General features: G+C 57.7%; 1 protein-coding gene across 11 annotated transcripts; it reads right to left on the bottom strand.

Annotated features, from left to right (window-relative positions):
- Positions 1-714: 714 nt before the first annotated feature.
- ZMIZ2 (zinc finger MIZ-type containing 2) lies at positions 715-16,915 on the bottom strand. 11 transcript variants are annotated; one of them, XM_067745760.1, is made up of 19 exons: positions 16,809-16,915; positions 10,249-10,383; positions 9,974-10,088; positions 9,453-9,655; positions 9,021-9,213; positions 8,491-8,754; positions 8,159-8,335; positions 7,408-7,485; positions 7,071-7,239; positions 6,308-6,452; positions 6,021-6,231; positions 5,273-5,378; positions 4,922-5,079; positions 4,199-4,266; positions 3,882-3,950; positions 3,366-3,610; positions 2,703-2,872; positions 2,378-2,617; positions 715-1,686 (listed from the first exon to the last, which is right to left on the bottom strand). In XM_067745760.1, the coding sequence occupies exons 2-19, from the start codon at positions 10,296-10,298 to the stop codon at positions 1,579-1,581; spliced, it is 2,769 nt and encodes a 922-aa protein (XP_067601861.1). In that variant the 5' UTR covers positions 10,299-10,383; positions 16,809-16,915; the 3' UTR covers positions 715-1,578. The 11 variants fall into 11 exon arrangements, 9 of the variants coding, with proteins under 9 accessions (XP_067601861.1, XP_067601863.1, XP_067601865.1 ...); XM_067745762.1 differs by having other exon boundaries at positions 10,249-10,386; positions 16,809-16,825; XM_067745764.1 differs by lacking the exon at positions 16,809-16,915 and adding an exon at positions 16,443-16,596 and having other exon boundaries at positions 2,461-2,617.
- Positions 16,916-26,560: the final 9,645 nt, after the last annotated feature.

Raw genomic sequence — 26,560 nt, forward strand, 5'->3', positions numbered from 1 at the left:
AGCAGCCCATCTCCCGATCTCTCCACTCTACCCAGCACATCACAGGCCAAGGGTGCACAGCTGCCCCACACAGTGGGACAGCGCTCCCAGCTGTGCCTAACATCCCCCAGAAAGGAGCCCCCCACCCCCTAGGGGTGGGCTCTGCTGGGTCTGGGCTTCTGGGCAAACCCCGGGACCTGCCTCTTTGCTCTCTGCAGCACTGGGGGCGCCGTTCCTCCCTCAGCCTCTCTCCACTTCCGTTCCCTCAGCCAGAAAAGCCAGAAGCAAGGCTGCAGAGGGACAGAAGGCCCACACCTGGGGTTCCAAGATGTCAGCGGGCAACGTGGAGCCCGCCCACACCGGACGCTCCCCCCGCGGCAGGTGTCCGGGGGTGCCCTCCCTCCTCCCCCAAGGGACACATAAGCCTTTTCTGCTGGACGGGGAGGCTCAGGCAGCTAGCACACAGACGAAGGCACTCGGTCCGGCCCCTCCTGAGGCCTCTGGCCCCATAGCTGGCTCCCTGCCTGAGGCAAGCCCACACAGTGACGTGGTGGCAGATGCATCTCCCAGCCCTGGTGACACTTCACCAAACAGCTCTCCTGCCAAAGCCAACTTGGGAAATTCCAGGGACAAGGAAATTTACCCGGGGTTGCGAACAGCTGGGCCTTGGCTTGGAGCAGGGAGCCCCGCCCAGGCACAGGACGCAGGTGGAGCAGGAAGGAGGGACTCGCCAGGTCCACCACAAGGGAGTCCTTTAATAGAGACGGGCGGACAGGGGACACAGCTCGGCTCTGCACCTGCAGTGCGGCGGCTCCTCCCCCACCTGGTGTGGCCCCAGGGTGGACACGGGAGAGGTGTGGTTTTAAAAAACACAGCGAGACCAATTCTTCACTTTCACAGAGAAGGGGAGCTTGGGGGAGCCGAGTCCGAGCCCCGCCTCCAGCAGGAGGGAGCTTGCCGCCCCCCCCCCCCCCCCACCGCTGTCTGCACACGGCCAGGGCAGGAGCCCCGGCTGCACAGAGGCCCAGCCACCCTACATCTGTCAGCGATTCTACGCTAGGTACACTGTTGTGCTGTAGAGGCCCCACCCCCAGCGTCAGCCTGAAGCCTCTGGTGGGAGGAGGGACACCCCCAGCCCCTGCCACAGGAGGCTGGGCGAGACAGGGCCCCGGGACAGAGCAGCCCCGCTCCTCACCGGCCCAGGGCCAAGGGGTCATTGAAGTAAAAAGGTCAACGGTGGACAAGATGCAGGCCGGTGAGAGCAGGCAGGGGTCGGGGGGCCAGGGGCGGCAGGTGTGCATGAACCAGGCAGGGCTGGACAAGCATGGGTGGGGTGCGGACGGGGCAGGGACAAGGGCGGGGCTGGGGATCTCATCAAAACAGTTCTGCAGCTGCAAACTGGGCCAGCGAGCACCACCACCCAGGGGTCCCCTCCCAGCCAGTGCAGGGCCGCCTCCAGCCTCCAGGGCCAGGCGTCGGGGCGCGTCCCGGCTCCAGGTGTACGTGTGGGGAGGGCCGCTGGTGTCGGGGGGGCCGGGCTGGAGAGGAGGGTGTGTGACATCTGCGGGCATGTCCCCGTCGGCCAGGTGGTCAACAGGATCAGTTGTTCTCGAAGAGAGAGAGCAGGTCGTCATTGCTGTTTGTGGGGAGGTCGGGTGGGCCCAGGTAGGACAGCAGCTCGTCAGGGTTAGTCAGTTCTGGGAGCAGCTGAGGACAAAGCAAACCCGCCAGCTTTGGGCCTGGGTCCCCAGCCGGGATGCGGCACACCCCTCACCCCGACACAGGCTGGCACTGGAGCCCCTCAGCCTGCTCTGCACAGGGGTTCTTCCAGCGAAAGACTGCTCTGTGACCAGGAATCACCTGTGACAAGCTGTTCAAGGACAACATGGGACACCCAGGACCGTGAGGGGTCCCTGACGTGAACAGGGCGAATGCAGAAGGTGGGATCCCACTCCCTGGGATTTTCTGCTTTGAGCTGTGCTTTCTACATTTTTTCACGTTGAACTTTGTATTCATTTACCATGGTCAAGAGACAGTCACCTGTCTTTTTTGCACTGAGTCTGGCTCACATACCACCTGTGAGTCAGACAGGTCAAATCAGACCCTAAGGCCAGGGTCACCAGCTACAAGCCAAGTCTTCTCGGGGACTCTGCCCATGCCACGGTGGCACCCAGGTCCCCAAGGCCACATGTCTGGACACAATCACCCACGGCTACTCTGGATACCTCACACTCGTCAACAAAAGCGCTGACGTCACCCGACCAGCTCTCCCTGCGTCTGGAAGTCACGGTGGTATCACTGTCCTCCCTTCTATGAAGCATGTGGACCCTGGGATGACAGATAAGCCACACCCCAGCCCCGGCTCCAAGTGCTCCCCAGCACGGGGCCCAGTACTCACGTCCAGGCCCGGTTCCGGGGCCTCCCCTGCCCCAGACACGGGGGGCCCCATCATGCCTGTGGCAGCACTGAAGGCCAGCTCACCGATGGGACCCGAATTCACCGGGCCCAGGGGCTGCCGGGATGCCGGGGGAGGGTTTGGATGGTGCAGCTGGGGCCCTGGGGGGCCTCCAAGGTTGGGGGCGTGCAGCCCCGGAGGCCCAGGGTTATGGGCCGGGTCCAGGTGACCCGCTGGTGCCATCTGAAGGAGGAGAGAAGAACCTAGTAAAATGGCCCAGGGGCTCTCCGGGTGGACAGCTCGTCAGCCCCCCCGCCTTGGCACTGACCTGGCCTGGGAGGCAGGGGGCAGATCTCTCCGGTGTCAGGAGGCTGCTGGGAATGTCGGATTGATAGGAGACAGGGGGGGGCCCCGGGGTGAACTCAGCAAGGGTCGGGGTGCTGGGCGTGGTGGGCGGGAAGGAGTCGGGGAACGTCCCGGGTCCCAGGAAGCTGGAAGCTGAGAGAGGAGAGCCAGGGGGCTCATGCCGGTAGAGCACGGAAACAGGCCAGCCACAGCGTGGGCAGGACTCACTGAGCTCACCCAGAGAACGTCTGACTTTACGAACTTGCTATTCGGCAAAGGGCATTTCTTCTCATTGCTGCTGGGGGAGCTGGCTGATGACACTGCCAGGAGGCTGCGAGGGGACAGGAATGGGACCCACCGCACCCAGACACTCCCGCACGCGTGGTCGGACGGTGCCGGTCCATGGAAGTGTGCCAGCACAGACCTTTGTTCCAGACTACTGGGGAGGTACGTGCAGCTGCAGCCGGAGGCCCTGCTGCCCATCCCCGCCGGCTCGGCCGAGGCTGCGCCTATGCCACCAAGTCCCCAACCAGGCCCCCAGGCTTGCGGCCCTCGGAGTGACACGTCCACAGGCAGCAGACTGGTGGGAGAGGACAGATCATTTGCCCAGGGCCGTCTGTTTCTAGGGCAAGCCCCCTGTACTCACCCTGGCTGGGGTAATCGCCGGCAGCCGGGGCTGAGGGGGGCTGGAGGGGGGCGAAGGGCGCGGCCCCAGGGCCCAGGGCAGCGATCATCTCCATCACGCTGGGCATGAGCACGTGGGCGGGGCTCACGGTGCGGCAGCGCTTCAACGCCGGCCCGTCCGGCTCCTCCTTGACGTGCACGTCAGGCTTCACAGGCACTGGCTTCCAGCTGCACGTGGGGTCGATGGTGATCTCCTCGTAGTCAGAGCTGGGCGGGGACATGCAGGGCTGGTCACCACCTGTCCTGCTGCCTCTCCTGGCCCTGGGCCATTTTTAGGCAGACCTCCCAATCAAATGCTTGTGGCCACCCAGCACATTCCACGTGCTTGTGGGCTGCGGGCCTGGGTCGGATGTGGATTCCGTCCACGGCCTGGAGTCGAGCCCGCTCCACGCTGGATCAGCATGGGGTATCTCCCCACCTGTCCCAGGGCTGCCCTCTGCTGACCAAAGATGCTGGGATTGCAGGAAAGGAGACTCACTTCTGAATGTAAATGAGGATGCCCAGCATGTACTGGTCCACCTCCAGGCCCTCCAGCAATGCCGTCTTGCTGTAGAAAACCAAGGGGACACACAGCTCAGAGGGCTGGCCCAACCTCTTCCCGGGCACAGGCCCTGTCATGTCTCAGCCCCCGGTGTGAGGTAACCCTGCGTGACGTCGCTGCCCTGAGCCACTCCATCCCTCCTAGCCTGTGCTGTGAGCCCCACACCTGGCTTGTGGAAGGAAACGCCCATTAACAGCCTCAGAGGAAGTGCCACCCGCCCCCAGAGCCGTGGGGACCGTCTCTGACACACTCACTTGCACACGGGGCACCTCCAGGTCCCTCGCTCACAGTTGAGCTGTAAATAGGACTCCAGGTCAAAGCACTGCAGAGAAAGGGCGAGACAGTTCCTCACACTGGGGCCGGGGCAACCCGGCCATGCTCTGTGGTTTCAGGAACTTGGGGCTTATTTACTGCCTGTGTGAGAGGCTCGGCTCCCAGGCTTTTACCACAGCATCATCCTAACAGATGTAAGAGACGGGACAGCCTACGCAGCCCTCCCTGGGAATGACGTGTGGCCAAAGCAAGAACTGGGCAGCTTTGCCCAGTCAGGGAATGACTTCCAGGACGTGGTGTGGAGGAAAAACATGATGCAGAGCGATGTTTACCGCTTATGTAACCAAAAGGTGGGCGGGGGGGTGGAGGGTGTGTGTGCACGTACTTGTCTTCACGCAGAGCGTTTCTGCAGAGACAAACAAAGGCGCTGCTCCTGGGGGCAGGGCGGAGAGAGGACAGCGCCCTGCATCCAGGATGCCGTTAAAATCGGAGCCCCAAGAACGCAGTGAAACGGCTGTTACGCTTAGAATAATGTTAGAAGAAACAAAAGCCCAGTCTGAGGGGAGAAGGCAGGGGAGCCAGGCCACCTGCCCACTGGCCAGCCTGTCCTGTCACCTGCCAGCCGAGGTGCTCAGAGGCCACTCCCGCTGAAGACAGTTAAAGGGCAACGGAAGTTCTGGCAAAGCTCTGCAGTGGCCACCTACCTGAATGTGGCGACAGTCATGGCCTCGGGCAGGGAGCTGGATCCTGCGGAAGGTGATGGGGCACTTGAGAGACACCTTGATGGCCGTCTGCTCCACCCCGTCCTCTCCGTTGGGCCCAGGGGTGCCAGGGATGGTGCCGCTGCTGAAGTTCCGCTTTACTGACATCGACAGGGGAAAGGAGGACGTGGGTGAGGGCCGCCAAGCAGGACCCGGCCACTGCTGGCTCAGCACCTCCGAGGGGCGTTCCAGGGCTGACTGCTGCTCTCGGCACGCAGCCCCCGCCCCAGAGAAGGCAGCCTTGTCTGTCATGGGGCCGGCTGCCTGGGGCCGAGGAACACAAGGGCCACTCACTCTTGGTGATGCAGTGCTCGGCGGGCAGGAGGCGCTTCTTGAGGAGACCCTGCAGCACCGAGCGGACGGACGGCCGGTGCACCAGCTGCAGCACGAAGAGGTGGGACTGCAACAGGAGGACCCGGTCAGCGGGACGTGGCCCGGGGAGGCACAGCGCAGGCCCGTTCTCCTCTTGTGGCTAACGCACAGGCAGGCCACCTGTTGCCCCTCCCCGGGGAGCCCAGGGGACCAGGCCCACACCTATCTGGAAAGCTCACTGTGTGTCTGCACCAACCACGGCCTCTCTGTCGGAACACAATTATCTGAGAGGCCCCTGAATGTGCCCTGCCTACAGCATCCACCTTTATCCACGCTGGTCCAAGTGAAAACATCCCAGAACTGCATCAGGGCTGCCCGCCTCTGCCCCCTCCCACCCGGGCTGATCAGTGCTGTGCACCTAAGTGCATCCTGCCTCTTCTAGTCCTGGATCCGGAGCCTGCTGGAACCTGAATGACTCCTTAACAAAGACTCAGGGTCAGCTGGGACTCAGGACCCTGTGAGCTTCCTCCAGGAAAGAGGCAGGCTCAGCTAGTTTCCCTTACATAATTAACATGAGCATCAAATTTAGTCACTGAACCTAACCCGAAAGCAGCAAGGGCATTTTTATTTGAGATCCTTTACTTACAAGGCCCAGGATGGGAAGGAGGAGAGCCAGTGCCTTTTTCTCTAGCCATGACGCCCCCAACCCAGCCCCGCGGAGGGCACTCACGCAGCAGCAGGCCGTGACGGTGATCTGGATGGTGTTGCGGCCCGGCTGGCACACGTGCTTCAGGTAGAGGGGCTTGTGGGAGGTCTTGTTGTCGCCACGCTCGATGGTGAGCGGGGTGGCGTTGACGCTGACCTGCACCGAGGCCGGCCAGTTGGTGTTCATCTGCCGGTCCTCGTGGTGGTAGCACTTGAACTGCAGCTCCAGGTCCGGCCTGCACAGGAAGGATGGATGCTGAGAGCGAGGGGGCGGTGCGAGGGGCTGCAAGCTGGGGGCAGGCGCCCACTCACCTCAGCATCAGGGTCTTGTAGACGGAGTCACGGAGCTGGAAAGCGTGATTGCTCACGGCCAGGTTGTGCTGCAGGCGGAAGGGCTCCAGGACCACCCCGTCCCGCACGGGGAAAGTCAGCCGCAGCTCATCACAGGGGCCACTGCCTGGAAGCAGGCCATGCCGGTGTGAGCAGGCCACCTACAGGATGGCCACCAGGCCGAGCGGCCTGCCCCCACCCCATCGCGGGGGCTGTGGCCCCTCCTCCCCTGCCATGGGGCTGGGGCTTGGGCAGCATCTCTCCCGGGACCCTGGGCTCGGCCTCCACCTCCAACAGGAACAGATCTTGGTGTCCCGCCATTCTGTCCTGCTCCAGTAGGAGCCCCGAGAATGATCCCTGAATCATGACCAGAGAACATGCCCCACCAACCCAAAAAAATGGCGCCTCTGGTGCTTTCAGAGGGGGTAGGAGGCAGAAGAGGTGCGAACGGGCCCCTGCTGTCACCCTAGTGCTCAAGCTAGGGTTTTAGGACCCCCAACTGCTACTGCAGTGGTCTCCCGGAAAGCAGGAGTTCTTAACCAGAAGTGGGCTTCAGGGGGCCCCTGAAACCATACACAAAACTGTGCACATGGCTATTTTCCTACAGAGGAGATGGATGCTTCAAATGGATTTGCAAAGAGGTCCATTAATAGAAAATGAAGGTGAAGGCCCCCCGCCCCCGCCAAGGTCCCTGCAGGACTCTCTGGAGCCCTGCCCATCTGTCCCGAGAGCAGACCTCACTCACCGGGTGGTGACGGGTGCAAGCTGCTCACGCCGGGCTTGAGGTCAGGCAGGAAGGGCGACTTGACCTCCTGGCTGGTGGACATGTAGGGGATGCTGCTGCCGGGGGTCATGGGCGGCGTGGGGCTCCCTGGCAGTGGGGAGCTGGGGTAGCCGGGGATGGAACGGGCGGGCTGTGGGGTTGAGCAAACAGTCAAGGTGGAGTGGTGTAGGGGTAGAGTTTGTTCTTGGAGCGCCCAATGGGAACGGTCAGACCAGGAACGGGCAGGGAGTCCACGCCTCCTCCTGCCTGGGCGCCCTCTCTCCAGGCACCCACGCCATGGGCCTCCCGCCGCCCATACCCCACTCAGGCCGGGCTGGCTGTAGCTGGCGCTCCCCCCGTTGAAGCGGGCACCCTGCCCGCTGAACTGCTCTGCGGGCTGCAGGAGAGAAAATCGCGTCTGCCTGGGACTGCCGCCTGCCCCTGAGCGCTCACAGGGTCCTGGACTTGACCCTAGGAGAGGGCTGGGGACAGGGGGGCCCACCACACACACGGGTGTTGGCTTCTTTCTTCTTTATACACTTTTTGTGTCTTCTAAATAATCTACAGGGAGCACGTGCTGATTTCACAATGTTAAGAATGGCCACTACAGAAAAAGAGCTGACCCCACGCGTCAGAGCGGTTTACGAGGAAGCCACAGACAGGCTGAAAGGCACAGGTACACACACCTCCTGTCTGCCCTCCAGCGGCACTCTTATCGCTCGGGCCCCTCCCCTCAAGAGCTCCTGGCCCCTCTGGCCTGTCCCCTTGCTGGGCTTCTCTGCAGCAAGCAGAGGGGATGGGGACACTGTCCCTGAAGGACACGCAGGTGGCGTGGGTGCCTGCCTGCTGCTCCATACACTGAATCTCACAGAGGGGCCTTTCGTACCTGGACTCCCCTCCTGGGAGCTGCCCTACGCTGATCAGGGCCCCCGGGAAGCTCCTGGTTGCTCGGCCACCCAAGCACACGCGAGCCCACTCGCCAGCCCCGGCTGCCTCAAGGTCCGCCTGTGTCCCACAGGGCTTGGCGTGGGCCAGCAGGGGCTGCAGAGGCCCGGGAGAAGCGGCCCTACCTTGTAGTGCAGTCCCGCGGGGCTGGGGGTGGACAGGGACTGGCCCGCACCCTGCTGCAGGGGCAGCCTGTGCCCAGGGTAGGAGGACGGGGTGGGGGGCTGCCCGGGGCCAGGCGCGTACTGGGTGGCGGCGGGCGTGTACTGGCCTCCTGGCAGGTACTGCTGCCCAGGATACACCTGAAGGAGGAAAGAGGCAAAATGGCCAGGAGAAGAGGTGCTGGGGAAGCCCGTTCCCGGGGAGGGAGGGCGGTACCCACCCTGTCAGGCACAGCCGACTCTCCCTCCACACAACGGCTCTGAGGGCACTCGGGGTGGGGGGCCTGACCACTCACCTCACTGGAGTAGGCTCTCTTGACGCCCTGTCGGGGCAGGGGCTGGGCCTGGGGGGGCCCAGGGTACCCGTGCTGGGGCAGGCGCTGCCCTGCATATAGGGGCGCTAGGCCCGCTGCCCGGGTGGGGTTCATGCCAATGGGGCTCATGCCGGAGGGGCCCATTAGCCCTCCCACGCTGGCAGGGTTCATGCTGCTGGGGACACTGGGCCCCCGGGGACCGCCGTGCTGCAGGAACTGGCTGTTAAAAGACTGTCCGGCCCCCATCTGGGAAAAGAAGAGAGGAACCATCCAGGCCTTACCCACCGCTGTGGGCGCCAGCCTTGTGCCCACCCCCTGCAGGCGGGCTCCCCCTCGCCCCACCCCCGGCCTGGGTTCTCTCCCCTCAGCTCCCTACTCCTTTCCCGCCTCATCTTCATCGGCCCTGGCACACAGCGTGCGTGTCCCCAGGGCCTCAATCCTGGCTGCCTGACAAGACCCTGCCTTCTGCACCAACGCACACGGGCCGCACAGGAGGAGCTGTGGGGCCTCACCGCTCCGTACTGGCTCAGCTCCTGGCTCTGCTTCTCCTGGAGGGCGGCCACGGTGGCCGTGGCCGTGGCCGTGGCCGTGGCGGCAGCAGCAGCCACGGCAGCAGCCGCCGCTGCTTGAGTGAAGTCGGTGGAGGGCCGTGCGGCGTGTGAGGGAAGGCCCAGGCCCCCCGGCCCCCCTGGGCCGCCCGCATACCTGTAATAGACGGCTCAGCTCAGAGGCGCTCCCCTGCCATCTCCCGGGGGGTACACGGCACCCGAGGGGAGCCCCATTCTTTCCCACACACCCCCCTCGTTAGCTTGGGAGCCGGCAGGAGCCGCAGAGATGCAACGTTCAACACATCAGTGTCACACAGCTCCCAGGCGCCCAGCAAGTTAGCAGCGTCGCCCCCAGAGGGCTCCTAGCACGCCTGCCAGGGGAGCGGTCCTGCTTACCCAGCGGTGAAGCCGGGGCCCCCGGGGTAGCCCCCGCGGCCATACACCCCTTGCTGCACGTAGCCCTTGTTGGCACCGCCCTCACCGAACGCCTGCTGTCCCAGGCACTGCGGGGAGTTCAGGGCAGAGCTGCCGCCTGCCATGCCGGGCATCATGGAGCTGCCGGGGGGGCTCCCTGCGGGGCCCATAGGGTTCCCCAAAACCTACAAGGAAGCAAGAATCACCAAAGGACACCATCCAAACAAGTTGCTTCATGCCGTGGTTCTAAAGTGCTGGAAAGGAGAGGCTGGGCAGGTGAGGAGGTGGAGGTGGGGGCAGAGGGGAGGGTGGTCCAGTGGGGGGGCAGCTGCTCACAGGTGGGGTGTGGAGGCCAGGTGAAGACAGGAGGAGGAGATCCCATGCCACGTGTGGAAGAACTGGTCTCTGAGGACGTGGGAGACTCAGGAAGCCCTGGCTCCACTTCTCCGAGATCTGAGGGGGGCTCTGGCGCCCCTCGGGGCGGGGCCCAGGTGTGGGCTCACCTGGCTCTGCGCCGCGTTGCCGACTCCCCACACGGTTGTGACCACGGACAGCGATCCTGCTGGCTGAGTGGCACTCTGTTGCCAAGGCACCGCCTCATAGGCGAATGGACCATCACTATAAGGAGAGGGGCAGGCGGGGAGGCTCGGTCAGGAGGCCGCAGGTGCCTAGAACCCCGCCTGGGAAGAAGCGAAGGTTGGGAGCAGAGGGGTCCCGCTCTACCACCCACCCGTGTCCTGGGGCCCGAGCGGGGAGGGCAGCAGGAGACCCCACTCACCCGTGTGGCGCGGGGGGCAGGGCGGGTTTCATGGGGTTCATGGGGTTCATTGGCTTGGGAGCAGCCTAAAGGCCAGGTCTGTGGGTGGCAGGAAGCAGCCCTCACTGGTGCTTACGTGCGACTCAGATGCTCTGGCTGCTGGGACAGGAGGGAAGGAAGTCAGTGGAGATGCTGCCGGGAGACCCCTATCAGCACCAAGCCCCGTCCTTCCTCTGCTCCAACCGATGAAGGGTAGGGCAGGTGAGACGGGGACCCGGGGGCCCGCTCAGGGGGCTCAGGGAAGCCCAGCATTGGCCCTACCCGCGCTGCCCACCCTGGCAGATCTCTGCCCTCCCCAGCCCCAGCCCGGAAGCCAGCACTGACCCTTTCTGACCGGGCCCTGCCACCTGGAGCCCCCGGAATGGTTCTGGAAGCAGACTTTCTGATCCCCCAAACTTTCCACGTTCTCCCTCCCCCACACGAAAGCCTGGATACGCATAAAAGCCAGGGGACATGCAGAACCCAGCTGCCAGAATCCCCTGCCTCCACCCCACCCGAGAGGGGGGCGGGGAGGACAAGGCCAGAGGCCTAGGAGTGCCAGACAGCAGGCATCACCTGCTCAGGGTCTGGGGCCTGCCCACTATGGGGAGGGGCCTCTGCATGCCGGAGGTGGGGGTGGGGGTGGGGGTGCGGCACCAGGTCAGCTAACCTGCAGCCTGGGGCCAGGCAGGGGCCGGAACTAGGTGTGGAGCCAGCAGCCCATCCCTGGCTGGCAGCCCCTCAGCCCCAGGGCTTCTCCCCAGAGCAGCAGAAGGGCGGCGTGCACACAGGGGCAAGGCGGGAAGACTGACCCCCACAGATCGCGGTGACCCTCACGGTGAGCTCCCAACAAGGTGGGGACGCACACACAGCGCAAAGGGTGGAGGGTTGGTGGGCACCCAACAGACATGGCAAGGGGCCAGTGGGGACACAGCAGCCATGGCCGGGGGACACGCATGGAACCTGTGAGCCCGTGCCGGGATGGGGCACCGCTTCCTCCCACTCTGTGGGGCTGGCTCTCTTCCCCTTAGCACCTCAGAAAACGAGCAAGGCTGCAGCCGGCTGCTCCTCCTGGCTGCCAACGCCTCCGACACGTCCACAAGCAAACCCTCCACCAACCAGGCCGAGGGCCCTTGCTGGCACCGCCAGGGCCACCTCTCACGCGCACCTCCACCCAGCCTAACCACAGAGGCATGCTGGCTGTGGCTGTCTGGGGGTCTCCGGGGACGCCCCTGTCAGTCTTCTCTGGGTCGAGGTTCCAACCTAGAGCACCACTGCCTTCTAGGGGCTGCAAGGCCTCACGCGCACGCACACACCACCTGGGCAAGCTAACTTCTGGTGGCTCAATCCCACCGCCTCAGCACTCACAGTGCCACCCACCCAACCCCAAGGCTCGCATTCCTGAGCGCTGACCAAGACCTCACCGTCAGGGCAGCCCAAGCGAGGCAGGATTATATCGTCATGTCCTCTGCAAATACAGTCCTGAAGGCGGCACGCGGGGGCCGAGTCCCTGACCAGGGCCCCAGCGCAGGTGGGGGATACAGTGGGGGCTGTGACTTGGGCCCAAGGCCTCCCACAGAGCACTGGGGTGAGTGGTTCCCAGAATCGCAGCAGAGCCAGGGCTGGGAGGGAAGGTGATGGACCGGTCAGACAAGAGGAGTGAGGCAGCTGGCGTGCCTGCCCACCTCACGCCTGGCCCTGCTCTCCTTCCTGACGCCCCTCCCAGAGGAGTCGGGCCCCAGACCACATGCCAACCAGGAAGCAAAGGCCAAGAAAGCAGGAGGCTGGTGGCTCCAGAGGGCTCAGGGGCCCCTGGACTCAGCCCTCGGAGCCAGAATCACTGAGCCAGGCAAGGGAAGGCTGGCTGTCCCCAGCGAGGACAACCCCCAGGTTGGTGACACTGCAGTGGGAGGCTGGGGGTGGGGAGCGCTGCTGACAGCCAGAAACGCCCCCTAAACCTGCTGAGCGGGGCCTGGAGCAACACGCAGCGCTTTCAGGACTTAGAATATAGGCGGGCTGCTCTAGACTGTGGTATTGGCAGAGGGACAGACACACAGGTCAACGGGACAAACTAGAGAGCCCAAGACAGACCCAGACAGAGTTTCTGACAAAGGTGCAAAAAGTATGCACTGGGGGAAGGACAGCATTTTCAACAAATGTGCTGGAGCTATTGGACATTCACAAGCAAAAGACAAAAACAAAACAAAACAAAAAACCCCTAAACTTCACATCTTATACAGAAACTAACTCGAAGTGGGTCACAGATTTAAATGTACGGCACAAAACCGTAAGAACTTTCTTAGATTTGACACCAAAAGCATGATCCATAAAAGGAAAAACTGGAAACTTTTGTTCTGTGAAAGACCCTGCTAAGAGGGTGAAAACACAAGCTATAGACTGGAAGAAGTATCTGCAAGCCACGTATCTGACAAAAGACTAGTATCTAGAGTACATAAAGAATTCTCAAAATGCGAAAGCTAAAAAAAATGAGAAAACAGGCAAAAGACACGAAAAGACATTTCACCAAAGAAGAAATACAGACGGCAAATAAGCACATGAAAAGATGTTCAACATCACTGGCCATCAGAGAAATGCAAATTAAAACCACATCGAGGTATCACTACACACCTATCACCATGGCTAAAATAAGAAATAGTGATACCACCAAATGCTGGCTAGGAGAAACTGGATCTCTCGTGCATGGCTGGTGGGAATATAAAATGGTACAACCACTCTGAAAAACGATTCGGTAGTTTCTTATAAAACTAAGCATGCAGCCACTATACAACCCAGCAACTGCACTCCTGAACATGTATCTCAGAGAAGTGTAAACATAAAAATCTGGACGTGAATGTTTACAGCAGTTTTATTCCTAATAGCCAAAGAATGGAAACCCAGATGTCCCTTAGCGGTGAAGAGTTAACCAACTGTGAGCCTGGAAGCATAAAAAGGAAGAGCTACTGATACAGGCACCAACCTGCAGGAATCTCCAGAGAATCATGATGTGTGGAAAAAGCCAGTCCCCAAAGGTTACACACTGTATGATTCCCTTTATATAACATCCTCGAAATGACGAAATTACAGAAATGGAGAGCACACTGGTGGTTGCCAGGGGTTAAACGTGGGGAGAAGGGAAGCGAGTGGGAATATAAGAAGGTGGGGATGGAAATACATGTATCTCAACTGTATTGATGGAGTTAGTACCCTCCTGTGATACTGTGCTACAGTTTTGCAAGATGTTACCACTAGGGAAAGCCAGTAAAGGATACAGAGCTCTTTGTGTTATTTCTTATAACTGCTTATAAATCTATAATTCTCTCAAAATAAAAATTTACTTAATGTACAACCGCGACTAGCTCTCTCTCCCCACAGAGATGCCCAGGGCAATCCTTTCCCAAAGCTGGTTGGATTGGCCAGGCCCACTCTGCTGTCCCAGAAGCAAAGGACAGGGAAAAGCAGGAGGAAGACGGGAAGACAGCCCACTCCCCCCACCCCGGCCTGGGTCAGAGCCTCAGGGCAGGTGGAGCACGCCGGAATCTAGGACTGCTCAGCCCCACTCTGAGTTCGCAGGGTGGGGTGGGGCCTAAGACGTGCATTTCTAACAAGTCTGCAGGTGCTGCCGCTGCTGGTACTCGGACCACAATCTGAGAGCCCAGGGGAGCTGGGGAGGAGGGGGACAGGGCAGGTGCAGGGCGGGGGGGGGGGGGGGGGCCGTGGAGGGTGCTGGCCTGGGGCCCAGGGCAGCTTCCTACATCACGTGACTCTGGGGAATTCCAGCCCCACGGCTGTGGACGAGACCACAGACATTTCCAGTTCCCCCTGAGCTCTCTGTGCGGGGGCAGTGACTTCCTGACTTCCTGCCAAGCTCCTGAACCAAGTCTGGTCTCCTCCCTGAGAAGCCCCAAACTCTCCAGGTCAGGGACCCCGTGACCCTCTGCTCCTGACAAAGGGAGAGGCATGCTGTGAGCACAGACCCTCCTCCCACCTCCTGGCCTCAGAGGCAGAGGTAAGAAAGAGCTTGGGTGTGTGTGCTTCCTGCCGGCTGGGGGCTCTCCCTGTACACGGACACTCGCTGGAAGCCAGGACCTCGGCAGAACGTCCTGGCTTGAGGTCAGTCTAGAAGGCCACAGGGTTTTCTGGGGGTCAGATTACATCTTCCTCCCGAAAAAGAGCTACAGACAGCTCACTACCCAGACCCTTCTTCCCCAGGACCTCACAGCGCCTGCACCACAGTCTCCAAAGGCAGACATTAATTAACATGGGTCCGCCCTCTTCTACCTCCGCTCCGTTACCCCGGCCTAGTCACCCAGGAGCAGCAGGCCCCGCGACACACCACCCGACCCCAGGAGGGCAGGGACTCGCTGCCTCCCCCCGCAGCAGGGGGCCCACAGTTCCCAAGGTTCCAGTGACGGGCCCCAGCCAGGGGAACACCAGACACGCTCAGAGAACGGAGAATGATAGCTCGAGCATCGCAGGACACCATGTGGGGGGCTCACATGCTCCAGTGGCTCAAAGTCCCGCCCCTCTACTTGGGAGACCACACACTGACTAGCATAAGTGTTAAGAGTTCATCCAGGGGCTTCCCTGGTGGCACAGTGGTTGCGAATCCTCCTGCCAATGCAGGGGACACGGGTCGAGCCCTGGTCCGGGAAGATCCCACATGCCGCAGAGCAACGAAGCCCGTGCGCCACAACTACTGAGCCCGCGTGCTGCAACTACTGAAGCTGGCGCGCCTAGAGCCCGTGCTGCACAGCGAGAGAAGCCACCGCAATGAGAAGCCCGCATACTGCAATGAAGAGTAGCCCCCGCTTGCTGCAACTAGAGAAAGCCCACACTCAGCAACGAAGACCCAACACAGCCAAAATAAATAAAATAAATAAATTAAAAAAAAGAGTTCATCCAAAATGCCCAGGAATGAGCATTTCTGAATGTCCCAGGTGTGGGTCATTTCAGAGAACAGTTGAAGGGTTGCACTCTTCTGGGCCTCAGTTTACAATGTGTAAAATAGGTACGTGGTGGCCACTCTAGGACTAGGAAAAGGGAGAACACGTGACCACCTTTAAGTCATCAGCCCCCGATCCCATCCTGGACCCAAGCGCTAGTGGACACTCCATGGGGAGGCCTGGCTGCCCTTGGCGATCAATCCAATGATCAGGAATCCTCCCCGGGCATACCCTACCAGTCTTTCACGAGTGGCTCTGAATCTGTCATTCATCATCTCACCTTTCTCTTCCCAGCCAAGAGCCACCCTCTGGGTGTGACAAGTCCCCAAGGCCAGTACTCACGGGGTGAGGCTGAGATTCCTTCACTTATCCTGTTACCTCTCTCAAGCTTCTTCAACGGAAGCTCTCTGGTTCTAGTATGAGAGGATTTGGTGGGTGAGTCTGTGTTCGCCCTATCAACTGTCTTACAGATCGAGTCACATGTTCTGTGTATTTCCCTGTGAAATCTTCTGAGATAATATTATACGAAGGACTTAAAGACATCACCATGGATATTCTGCAACTACCGCGAAGAGCGTATGGGGAGCAGGCTGTAGGAGAGCAGGTCAGGGGGGAGGTGGGGAAGGTCCGGAAGAGCAGGACAGGGGTAGCAGGGTAGCGCGGTGGGGGGTACAGGGCAGCGGGGAACAGATGCGGGAGGCTAAGGCAAGACACGCCGGGGGGCAGGACACCCTCCCGCCTGACTTCAATATGTCCTGTTGGGAACAGGGTATCTCCACCAAAAGCACGGCTGGGGGCTGGAAGGTCAGGGTCGCCAGCCCCAGAGCCTATCTCCGCGGACCTTACATCCGCGTGCCGGCGGCGCGCGCGGCCCGGAGGGGCCCGAAAGGTGAGCTTTCAGGCCACACCGCGGAGAAGAGGCAGCGGGACCAGCTTGGGCGAGGGCCCGGGTCAGCCTCTTGTCCCAGACCCCTCGGGTGCTCGGCCGGATTCCGGCCAGCCCCAACAAAGGCTCAGGTGAAGGGTCGCCTCGGCGCGCACGGGGCCAGTCGGCCCAAGACCACGACGCACGCGCGGCAGGTGCGGCAGGTGGGCGGCAGGGCCGGCTCCAGCCCCGCCGGGGCCCCGCCGAGGCGCTGCAGAGCCGGGCCCGGGGACGCCGCACCTGCCGCCGCCCGCACCTGCCGCACCTGCCGCCCCCGCCGCCCGCACCTGCCCGCCCGGTCCGCTCACCTCCAAGCGGCCCGGCCAGGCCCCTCGCCGCCGCGGCCCACGGTCCGCGCCGCTCCATGCGCTCAGCCCGCCCTCAGCGCCGCCCGCCGCCCCGGGGCCGCCGCGGTCCGCGCCATCTCGCCGCCGCCCGCTCCGAGGGCACAATGGAGCCGCCGCGCTGCTCATGCATATGCATGACGCCGCGCGCCGGCCCCGCCCCCAGGCCAGAGCAGTGGAGCCCCGAGCCGGCGCTCAGGAGCGAGTGGCCGCGGGCCTGCGCAGGCCAGGGCGGCGGGCCGGGCGGCGGGCCGGGCGGGGGCGGGGCGGGGGCGGGGCGGGGAGGGAGGGCGGGTTGGGGGCGACCTGTGCTCCCCGCCCCCTTCACACCTTTCCAAACGCGGCGTCTGCAGAGTCACCCGCGCTTCCTCTTCGCTCTCCGCCGGGGCGGGGCGGAGGAGGCGGGTCCAGAAAGAGGGCGGGTCCAGGAGGAGGGGTGAGACGGGGCGGGGCCTATAAGAGGGCGGGGCCTATAAGAGGGCGGGGCCTACGGAGGTGACCCGGTGTCAACCGGCCACTTCTGGGAGGGGTCTTGTAAGGAAAACCACGCGGAACCAAACAAGTCGCTTTCCTCGCTGTTCTTCCCTCTTCCCAGAGGGCGGCCCTGTTGAAGCATTCTTAAAGTCATTCGAGTTCTAGCCAGATGAAGCAACCTCTGATCAGTTGGCATCTTCATATGCTATTAGCAGCCTTTATTTGCAACTATTTTCTACCCTTCCTTTAGGAAGACCACGTTCACCCGATTACCCACAATTTTTTTATTGTGGTAAAATACAATATCAAAGTTTACCATCTTAACCAGTTTTAAGTGTACAGTGGCATTAAGCACATTTCCCACTGTTGTGTATCCATCACCACCATCCGCCTCCATAGCTTTTTCATCTCCTAAAACTGACACTCTGTACTCATCAAACAATAATTCCTCATCCCCCTCCCACCCACAATTTTACTTTCTGTCTCTGAATTTGACTACTCTAGGGACCCGTTAGAAGTGGAATCATACAATATTTGTTTGTGACTGGCATATGCCCTGAAGTTTCATCCCTGTTGCAGCTGGCATAATTTCCTTCCTTTTGAAGGCTGAATAATATTTCATTGTGTGTGTATACCACATTTCGTTTATCCATTCCTCTATCAATGGATGTCTCACAATTAACTGTTTTTAAAATTTTTATTTATTTGGCTGCACCGCGTCTTAGTTGTGGCATATGGGGTCTTTGTTGTGCCGTGCGGGAACTTTAGTTGTGGCATGTGGGATCTAGTTCCCTGACCAGGGATCCAACCCGGCCTCCTGCATTGGGAGTGCAGAACCTTAGTTACTGAACCACCAGGGAAGTCCCACAATTAACTTTTTTTTTTAAACAATTCTTCATTTATTTATTTATTTTTATTTAATTTGGCTGCGTTGGGTCTTTGTTGCTGAGTGGGGGCTTTCTCTAGTTGCGGCCAGTGGGGGCTTCTCTTGTTGCGGAGCATGGGCTCTAGGCACGTAAGCTTCAGTAGTTGTGGTATGCGGGCTCCGTAGTTGTGGCTTGTCCCACAATTAACTTTTAATATTGCTGAAATTTCTTCCCTCAAGGTTATCTGAACCCTGTGCTCTGTATCCTTTGAGAACCATTACTTCATTGAACAAATATGGCCGGCCTGCTGTGTGCCAGTCACTGGTCTGTGCTCTGAACGCCCCAGTGACCACGTTTGAAAGTCCTCTCTGGCCCCACTAGAAGGGACAAAGAGAAGGAAATGACTCACCAGGTAACAATGTTTCCATCAGGGCAAGGGTTAGGAAGAAAAATAAAGCAAGACCGGAGGATGGGAATGCTGGGAAATGGGAGGGGGGAATTCTCTAGAGACCTGGCCCCGAGAAGAGACAGCATGAAGGGGGAGGCAGACCCCATGGAACCTGACCGTCTTCTGCCTCCAAGAGGCTGTGAGTTTGGGGGAGTTGCAGGCAGGTTCCTGGAAGAGGCCAGAAGTGGCCACACCAGGGTGCTGCATTTGAACTCTGCAGGCAGCTCTGTTACCTCCTCCCAATGCCACTGGGAGATGCTGTTTGGTGCCCAATCCCATCTTTGATTATGTGGATTGTTAGAAGAGTCTCCCTTAGGGGACTTCGCTGGAGGTCCAGTGGTTAAGACTGCTCTTCTGGGACTTCCCTGTGGCGCAGTGGTTAGAATCTGCCTGACAATGCAGGGGACATGGATTCGATCCCTGGGCCGGGAAGATCCGCGGAGCAACTCACCCCGTGCGCCACAACTACTGAGCCTGCGCTCTAGAGCCCGTGTGCCACGACTACTGAGCCCACGTACCACAACGACTGAAGCCCGCGCACCTAGAGCCCATGCTCTGCAACAAGAGAAGCCACTGCAATGAGAAGCCCTCACACCGCAATGAAGAGTAGCTCCTGCTGGCCGCAACTAGAGAAAGCCTGCATGTAGCAACGAAGACCCAATGCAGCCAAAAAAAAATAACAAATAAATAAATATAAAAGACTCTGCTCTTCCACTGCAGGGGTCGCAGGTTCAATCCCTGGTCAGGGAACTAAGATCCTGAAAGCCATGCAGCCAAAAAAAAAAAAAAAAAGTCTCCCTTATTTACTGGAAAAAAATCTGCCTCCCTAAAATCTCCCTTCTACAACTGTATAAAATGAGAATCCTCATTTTGGTATTTGACAGCTCTTCAGGTATTAGAAGAAACTTACTCCCTTGGAATCTGCTGTTGGAAGACAAACACGCCCAGTTCTTTAAGTGTTAACAGCCACAGGATTTCCAGACCCCATACGGATTGACCACTCTCCTTCAAATGCACGACAGTTAGACAGTATCCTTTTAAAAGTGACACTGAGGGACATACCCTGTGGTCCAGTGGTAAAGAATCCACCTTCCAGGACTTCCCTGGTGGTCCAGTGGCTAAGACTCCGTGTTCCCAATGCAGGGGGCCTGGGTTCGATCCCTGGTCAGGGAACTAGATCCCACATGCTGCAACTAAGAGTTCGCATGCCGCAACTAAGACCCGGCACAGCCAAATAAATACATAAATTAAATTAAAAAAAAAAGAATCCACCTTCCAATGCAGGGGACGCAGGTTGGAACCCTGGTCGGGGAACTAAGATCCCGCGTGCCATGAGGCAACTAAGCCGGCGTGCCACAACTACTGAGCCCAAGCACTCTGGAGCCCGCCCGTTACAACTAGAGAGAGAAAAACCCACACGCCACAAGTAGAGAGAAGCCCACACACCACAACGAAGAGCCCACATGCTACAACGAAAGAGCCCGCATGCTGCAATGAAGGTCCCGCGTGCCGCAACTAAGACCTAATGCAGCTAAAAATAATTTAAAAAAGTAAAAATTAAAAAAAAAAAAGTGACACCAAGAACGGGACACAATATTCTAAATGTGGCCCGCCTAGCACAGCATGGGGGCTTCTGTGGGTCTGCTCTTTCCTGCAGTTAATGTGGCCTAAACCAGAATTTGGTTTTTAACCAGGACCTTCAGTTATTATGAATGGCTCTTAAGCACAATAATTTGACGTGATCTCGGCTTGCAAAACTAACTTTTAAAAGAAAAAACTGCTACTTTTTTTGCAACATATTCTAATTGTAGAGAATACAGAAAAATGTTCATAACAAATCAAAACCTTCCACTGTCCAAATGTTGAGAGAGGGCTTCCCTGGTGGCGCAGTGGTTGGGGGTCCGCCTGCCGATGCGGGTGGACGCGGGTTCGTGCCCCGGTCCAGGAAGATCCCACATGCTGCGGTGCGGCTGGGCCCGTGAGCCATGGCCGCTGGGCCTGCGCGTCCGGAGCCTGTTCTCTGCGGCGGGAGGGGCCGCAGCGTTGGAAGGCCCGCGTACCGCAAAAAACCCCACAAATGTTGAGAGAGAATCCTTGTTATTTTGGTCTATTTTATCTCTGATGGTTCTCTCTGCATATCTGTGTGGTTTGGAGATTATAGCCTTTATGTGGTTTTGCATCCTTATTTTTTCACTCTATTAACAAACATTTCCCTTCTTATTATCATTATCTGTGATCCTCATAAAATAAACGCTGCAAAGATTTATATAAAAGGATGCTTGCTGTGGCATTATCGATGATACTGAAAAATTAGACACAAGCTGTATTCATTCATTCAACAAACTTTTGTTGAGCTTCTATTTGCCAGACACTGTTCTCAGTGCAGGAAATGTGGCAGCTAGTAAAACAGACAAAAATCCCACTGTTGTGGAGCATTCATTAGTAAGCCAATAGTTCAATTCTCCTAGGTAATAGTTTAGTAAAACACCCCCATAGGCTGGAATTTATGCAGCACCCAAAATCATGTTTTTGAAATATTTAAAGGTATGAGAGGGACTTCCCTGGTGGTCCGGTGGTTAAGACTCCACACTTCCACTGCAGGGGGCATGGGTTCTATCCCTGGTCGGGGAACTAAGATCCCACATGCCTTGGGATCATGGCCGAAAGAAAGAAAGAAAGAAAAGAAAGAAAGAAGGAAAGAAGGAAAGAAAGAAAGAAAGAAAGAAAGAAAGAAAGAAAGAAAGAAAGAAAGAAAGAAAGAAAGAAAGAAAAGAAAAGAAAAATAGGATACAAAGTTGTATGATGCTAGCTGGTAAAAAACATTTATGGAGCAGACAATCTTCCACAAGCCACTAATCATTATGAGTAGAGATAGGTACCTTTACAATAAAGACATGGATCAGACACTACCTTAACCAAGTCAGCATCACCAAGTGTGGGACCAGCTGACATCCTATGCCCTTGGTGTGATGCTCAGTGTTGACACAGAAAACTGCATTTGGAAGTTCCAGCCAGAAAGGTTCAACCTGAATCGAATCATGAGAAATTCTCGACTGCCTTTCCTTTGTTTCTGCATTCATTCACTCCCGTAATTAGTAACTGTTTGAATCTGCCCTTTGGAACTCAGGGAAGGTCTAGGAGGCTGAAGCCTTTTTCCTATAAATAAGAAACGGGGGACATGCAAAGGCTTTTGTACCCTAGAGGGCCCCACAGGGTCCTGCTCTATTTCAAGGACACCAGAAAGACCAAGAAGTAAATGCAGTGCCATGATCCTTGATTGGACTCTGGATGGAGGAAAAAAGACATTATTGGGGGGGCTTCCCTGGTGGTGCAGTGGTTAAGAATCCACTTGCTAATGCAGGGGACGTGGGTTCAAGCCCTGGTCTGGCAAGATCCCACATGCAGCAGAGCAACTAAGCCCGTGCGCCACAACTACTGAACCTGTGCTCTAAACCCCGCGAGCCACAACTACTGGAGCCTGCGCACCTAGAGCCCGTGCTCCACAACAAGAGAAGCCACCGCAACGAGAAGCCTGCGCACTGCAACGAAGAGTAGCCCCTGCTCTCTGCAACTAGAGAAAGCCTGTGCGCAGCAACGAAGACCCAACACAGCCAAAAATAAATAAATAAATAAATTTTTAAAAAGAGAGAAAAGGGTAAAAAAAAAAAAGACATTATTGGGACACTTAGGGAAATTTGAATAAGGGCCAGAGATGAGATAATAGCATTGAATGGATGTGAAATTCCCCGAGAGTGATGGCTGCATTGTGGGCTTGGAAAATGCCTTTCTTCTTAGGAGACTGTCAAGGAGAAGTATTTAAGGTGAAGGGTCATGAGGTCAGCAACTAAGCTCACATGATTAAACCAAAACAATTAAGTGTGTGTAGATAGAAATAAAGGAATGTGTCAAATTAGATTTCCCAGCGTTAGCTGGGAAATCTAAAAAAAGTATTTTTAAAGGCATTAAAAAATGATAGGAAGGAATGAGCCAAACTGTAAGGATGGATGCATTATTTGTAGATTTTGTAAAAACTATTTAAAATTCTTTAAAATACTCTTGATGACTGCCTAATTTATTTGATAGGTGCTTCATGATTTTCCTTATAGGCAATAGGAAACTGAAACCAATCAAGCAGGGTAGAGTACCAATATCGTGGTTGTTTTTTGTTTGTTTGTTTTTGTTTTTTTGCGGTACGCGGGCCTCTCACTGTTGTGGCCTCTCGCATTGCGGAGCACAGGCTCCGGACGCACAGGCTCAGCGGCCATGGCTCACGGGCCCAGTCGCTCCGCAGCATGTGGGATCTTCCCGGACCGGGGCATGAACCCTCGTCCCCTGCATCGGCAGGCGGACTCTCAATCACTGCGCCCCCAGGGAAGCCCCAATACCGTGTTTTGAGAGTTCTGACTCATCGGGTGAGGGGGGACCACAGCCACGAGATATGTCAGACTCTCCACGTAAGCAGATAGGTTAGGGTGTCCCAGAGAAAGAGAACCAGGCATGGCTTTCTTGACATAAGAGAAGACGATTTTAGCCTAAGCCATTTTGTGATCTAAGCCAGACCAGAATGCTTGGTCTTGAACAGGTCTTAGTAATGAAAAATCTTAAGGATAGTGAGGGACTGTAGGGACAAGGGAGAAGCAATCAAGAAACAATAATTCAGGGCTTCCCTGGTGGCGCAGTGGTTGAGAGTCCGCCTGCCGATGCAGGGGACACGGGTTCGTGCCCCGGTCCGGGAAGATCCCACATGCCGCGGAGCGGCTGGGCCCGTGAGCCATGGCCGCTGAGCCTGCGCTTCCGGAGCCTGTGCTCCGCAACGGGAGAGGTCACAACAGTGAGAGGCCCGCGTACCGCAAAAAAAAAAAAAAAAAAAGAAACAATAGTTCAGTGATAAAAAACAGAGTCCTAGTTCCTCCTCAAGGAATATATATGTGGGGCTACATCCCACAGGCCTACGAGGCCTGTACCTGTTCAGCTTCCAGACCTGAGAAAGAGCCCAGAGTCAGCCACAGAGACATCAATGGTTTAATGGATGGGGGAGCTTACAGTTCTAGAGCAAGGTCCTGGAGCGACTCCCCCCTGGGCGTGCTGGACTTGGCGGAAGTCGACGCTCTGGAGGTGGGGGGGGGGGCGGGGGAGGTTGCCAGTTATAGGGGGAATTGATGAGTCAGATTGGCTCATCGGTTACCAGGGAAACCAGCAGAGGAGCACGCCCCTCACCGCCCCTTTGATAAGAAGAATCATTAGCTGGGGTTTGGAGCAAGTAGGAAGGTCAGTCCTGTGAGCAGCATGTAGGTGAAGCAGGCACTGGTCGAGCAGGGGATGGACAGAGAGCAAGAGAACAGCCACCTTGAGTGGCCTGACCGTACACAGTTTCTCCCCGAAGAGCAAACCTGGGGAAGTTTTAAGCTAAGAGTACATGCATGTTCATGTAGCAGCTTGGGTATTGGAGAGAGTCCAAGTTTTACTTGATTGAAGTCACGAGGGTCAGAAGACGTCAACATCATCATTAACCTTAGGTTCCTGTTGATCTAGTGGTTGAGCACCTGAGGGGGGCTTAAATTCTGCAAAATGGCTCAAGAAAGTGCTTCAGGCCAGTCTTTACCAAAGAAGCAGAACTGGGAGTCTGGATAACAGGTGATTTGTTATCTTTGCTATTGTTACTTCTCTTGCCTGATAACAGTTTCATCTTTTTTTCCCTTAAGATCATTATTACTGAGAACTGTTTAAGGGCAAACTCTTAAATGTTCTCATCACAAGAAAAAAAAAAAAGGAAACGTGTTGACATACGTGAACTAGACTTATTGTAGTGACCATTTCACAATATATACAAATATTGAATCATCATGCCGTCAATTTTATTGGATTATAGTTGATTTACAATGCTGTGTTAGTTTCAGGCGTACAGCGAAGAGATTCAGTTATACACATACATATACTCATTCTTTTTCAGATTCTTTTGTCATATAGGTTATCACAGAACGTTGAGTAGAGTTCCCTGTGCTATACAGTAGGTCCTTGTTGGTTTCCAATCGTTATGTTGTACACTTGAAACTAATATGTTATATGTCAAATATATCAATTAAAAAAAGGGTCAAGAGGGAGTTGAGGTCCTGGGGGGAGGTGATGGGGCTGCGGGGAAGGGGTCTGCCCTGGTGGGAGCGAGGCCCTGGGGGAGGCGAGGGCGTGGGGGAGGGTAGACTACAGTGCAAGGGTTAAGTCCTGGGGGTGAGGCCGCGCGGGGAGGGGCAGAGCAGCCCTGGTGGAGGGGACCTGGACCCCATTCCTTTCAGCTGGGTGTGGCAGCTGGGACTCCCAGGGGACAAAAGCTGGGGGAAATCTGAGAGGTGTGGTTAGCTTTGTAGTCCGGTCCCAGGTGAATACTACCCTACCGGGCAGCTCACTGCCCCACCTAATTGAGGGCAGAAATAGGTTTGACACTGATTCCAACTCCACTTCCAATGGAGATAAAATCACCCCAGTGGGTGGACACTTGACACATCAAGGGTGAACTATGCATAAGGCCTCAGCCCCACCTGTGCCTCACCCCGAGCCCCTCCTCTCCCCCCAGCACTCCCCAGGCCCACCTGTCCTGGGGGCCGCTCCCGGGAACAGGGACGTGGCAGGCTGACCCTCTTCCTACACTTTCACAGGTGCAGCTGTCAGATGGGCCTTTTTTTTTTTTTTTGGCGGTACGCGGGCCTCTGATGTGGCCTCTCCCCTTGCGGAGCACAGGCTCCGCACGCCCAGGCTCAGCGGCCATGGCTCATGGGCCCAGCCGCTCCGCGGCATGTGGGATCTTCCTGGACTGGGGCACGAACCCGTGTCCCCTGCATCGGCAGGTGGACTCTTAACCACTGCGCCACCAGGGAAGCCCAGATGGGCCTTTAATATCCAGAAAGGCCAGGAATCCACATCAAGTGGCCCAGGCACTCTCGTGCACACACACACACACACACACACACACACACACATGCACGTGCACACACTGACATGCCCACACATGCATGCTCTCACACACTGGTCCAGGTCCTCTGGAAGTCTAAGCATATAGGCTGCTGTCCTAGACTGTGAGGCTGCTTCCTTCTCACCATTGCTCTTTTCGTTTTAGGAAAGGGGCGACTGAGAACCATAGCAGAACAGAGCTGACCAGAGAAGCGTTTGTCTGGCGGGTGGCCCAGCGTGGCCTGATTGCCCCTCATCTGCAGACCCACGCAGAGCTGTAGGAGTGGGAGAGACCCAAGTCCCTCGCCCTGTCCCTTGCCTCGGCTCCTGCAGATGGGCCAGTGGTGGTGGCTCCTGGGAGCCCTGGACTCCCTCAGGTACCCCACCAGGAAGTGCCCAGACCCCCTTGGGCTCTTGGCTCCCCTGTACCCACCGACCAGATTAGAAGCAGCAAGAGGTGAGGGCAAACTTCCATCTCATGTCTCACCCCGATGTGCTCTGCCTCGGGGTAAGAGCGGAACCCTAACTCACCACACAGAGTGCAGGATGGGGACAGCTGCCCCCTTAGAGCACCAGAATTCTCTCCAGGGAAAGGGGCTCCTGACTCCTTTTTTGCCTATTAGCTCTAATCTGCCTGGCTGACCGCATCAGACACGGGGACAGGGTGCTGGTTTTGGAGCACACAGAGGAGCACAGGGGCAGGTGACATCTTTTCCCCTGCCACTACCTGCCCAAGGCATGCCAGGCCCGGAAGACTCTTGGGCAAGCCACAGGACAAAATGAAGACATTCTGAAAAGCCTTCAAGGACAAGGGACCCGGGTGTGGCCCCAAGGATGGGGTGAACGGCAGGGGGCCCCACTGCTGGAGGGTACCCCCATGTCCACACCCAGGCCTTTCCCTGAGCTCTTTTTCAGTGCCGGGACCTCTCCAACCCCCAGAAAACCAAGGCTGGCGTCCTGTGGGCTGAAGGCAGTGGGGCTCTTGTCAAGAGGGGACACGGCCTCATAAGGGCTCAGCTGGCACGGCCGGCTCCCCTCCAGAGGTCCAATGAGCTGCTTGGGCTCCTGGAGACTGCTAGCAACGTCCCAGGGCGAGCCCACCACCCACGCTGGCTGAAGCACAGACTGCAGAGTACTTTTTTAGGTGGAGTGTTGGGGGACCTGGGAGCAGGGGACACTCAGAAACCAGGGTGTGTCCAACACAGTCTGCCACAATGATGACAGCGAGGCCAGGCCGGAGGGAGGAGGCGGCGCCGCCACCCCTGTGCTGCCCCGCAGGCACGCAGGCCCTGCAGCGAGGAGGGGCTGCTTCCCAGGCAGGGCGGAGCAGAAAGAATGACACCACACAGGCC

This window comes from Pseudorca crassidens, chromosome 8 (assembly GCF_039906515.1).
Source record: "Pseudorca crassidens isolate mPseCra1 chromosome 8, mPseCra1.hap1, whole genome shotgun sequence".
Classification (NCBI taxonomy): Eukaryota; Metazoa; Chordata; class Mammalia; order Artiodactyla; family Delphinidae; genus Pseudorca; species Pseudorca crassidens.

Coding starts and splice junctions, on each gene's coding strand:
- ZMIZ2 (XM_067745760.1), bottom strand. CDS start 10,298: ATGAACCCCATGAACCCCATGAAACCCGCCCTGCCCCCCGCGCCACAC. Junction 9,656..9,973: donor GCAACGCGGCGCAGAGCCAG/GTGAGCCCACAC, acceptor GCTTCCTTGTAG/GTTTTGGGGAACCCTATGGG. Junction 9,214..9,452: donor GGCCCCGGCTTCACCGCTGG/GTAAGCAGGACC, acceptor CGTCTATTACAG/GTATGCGGGCGGCCCAGGGG.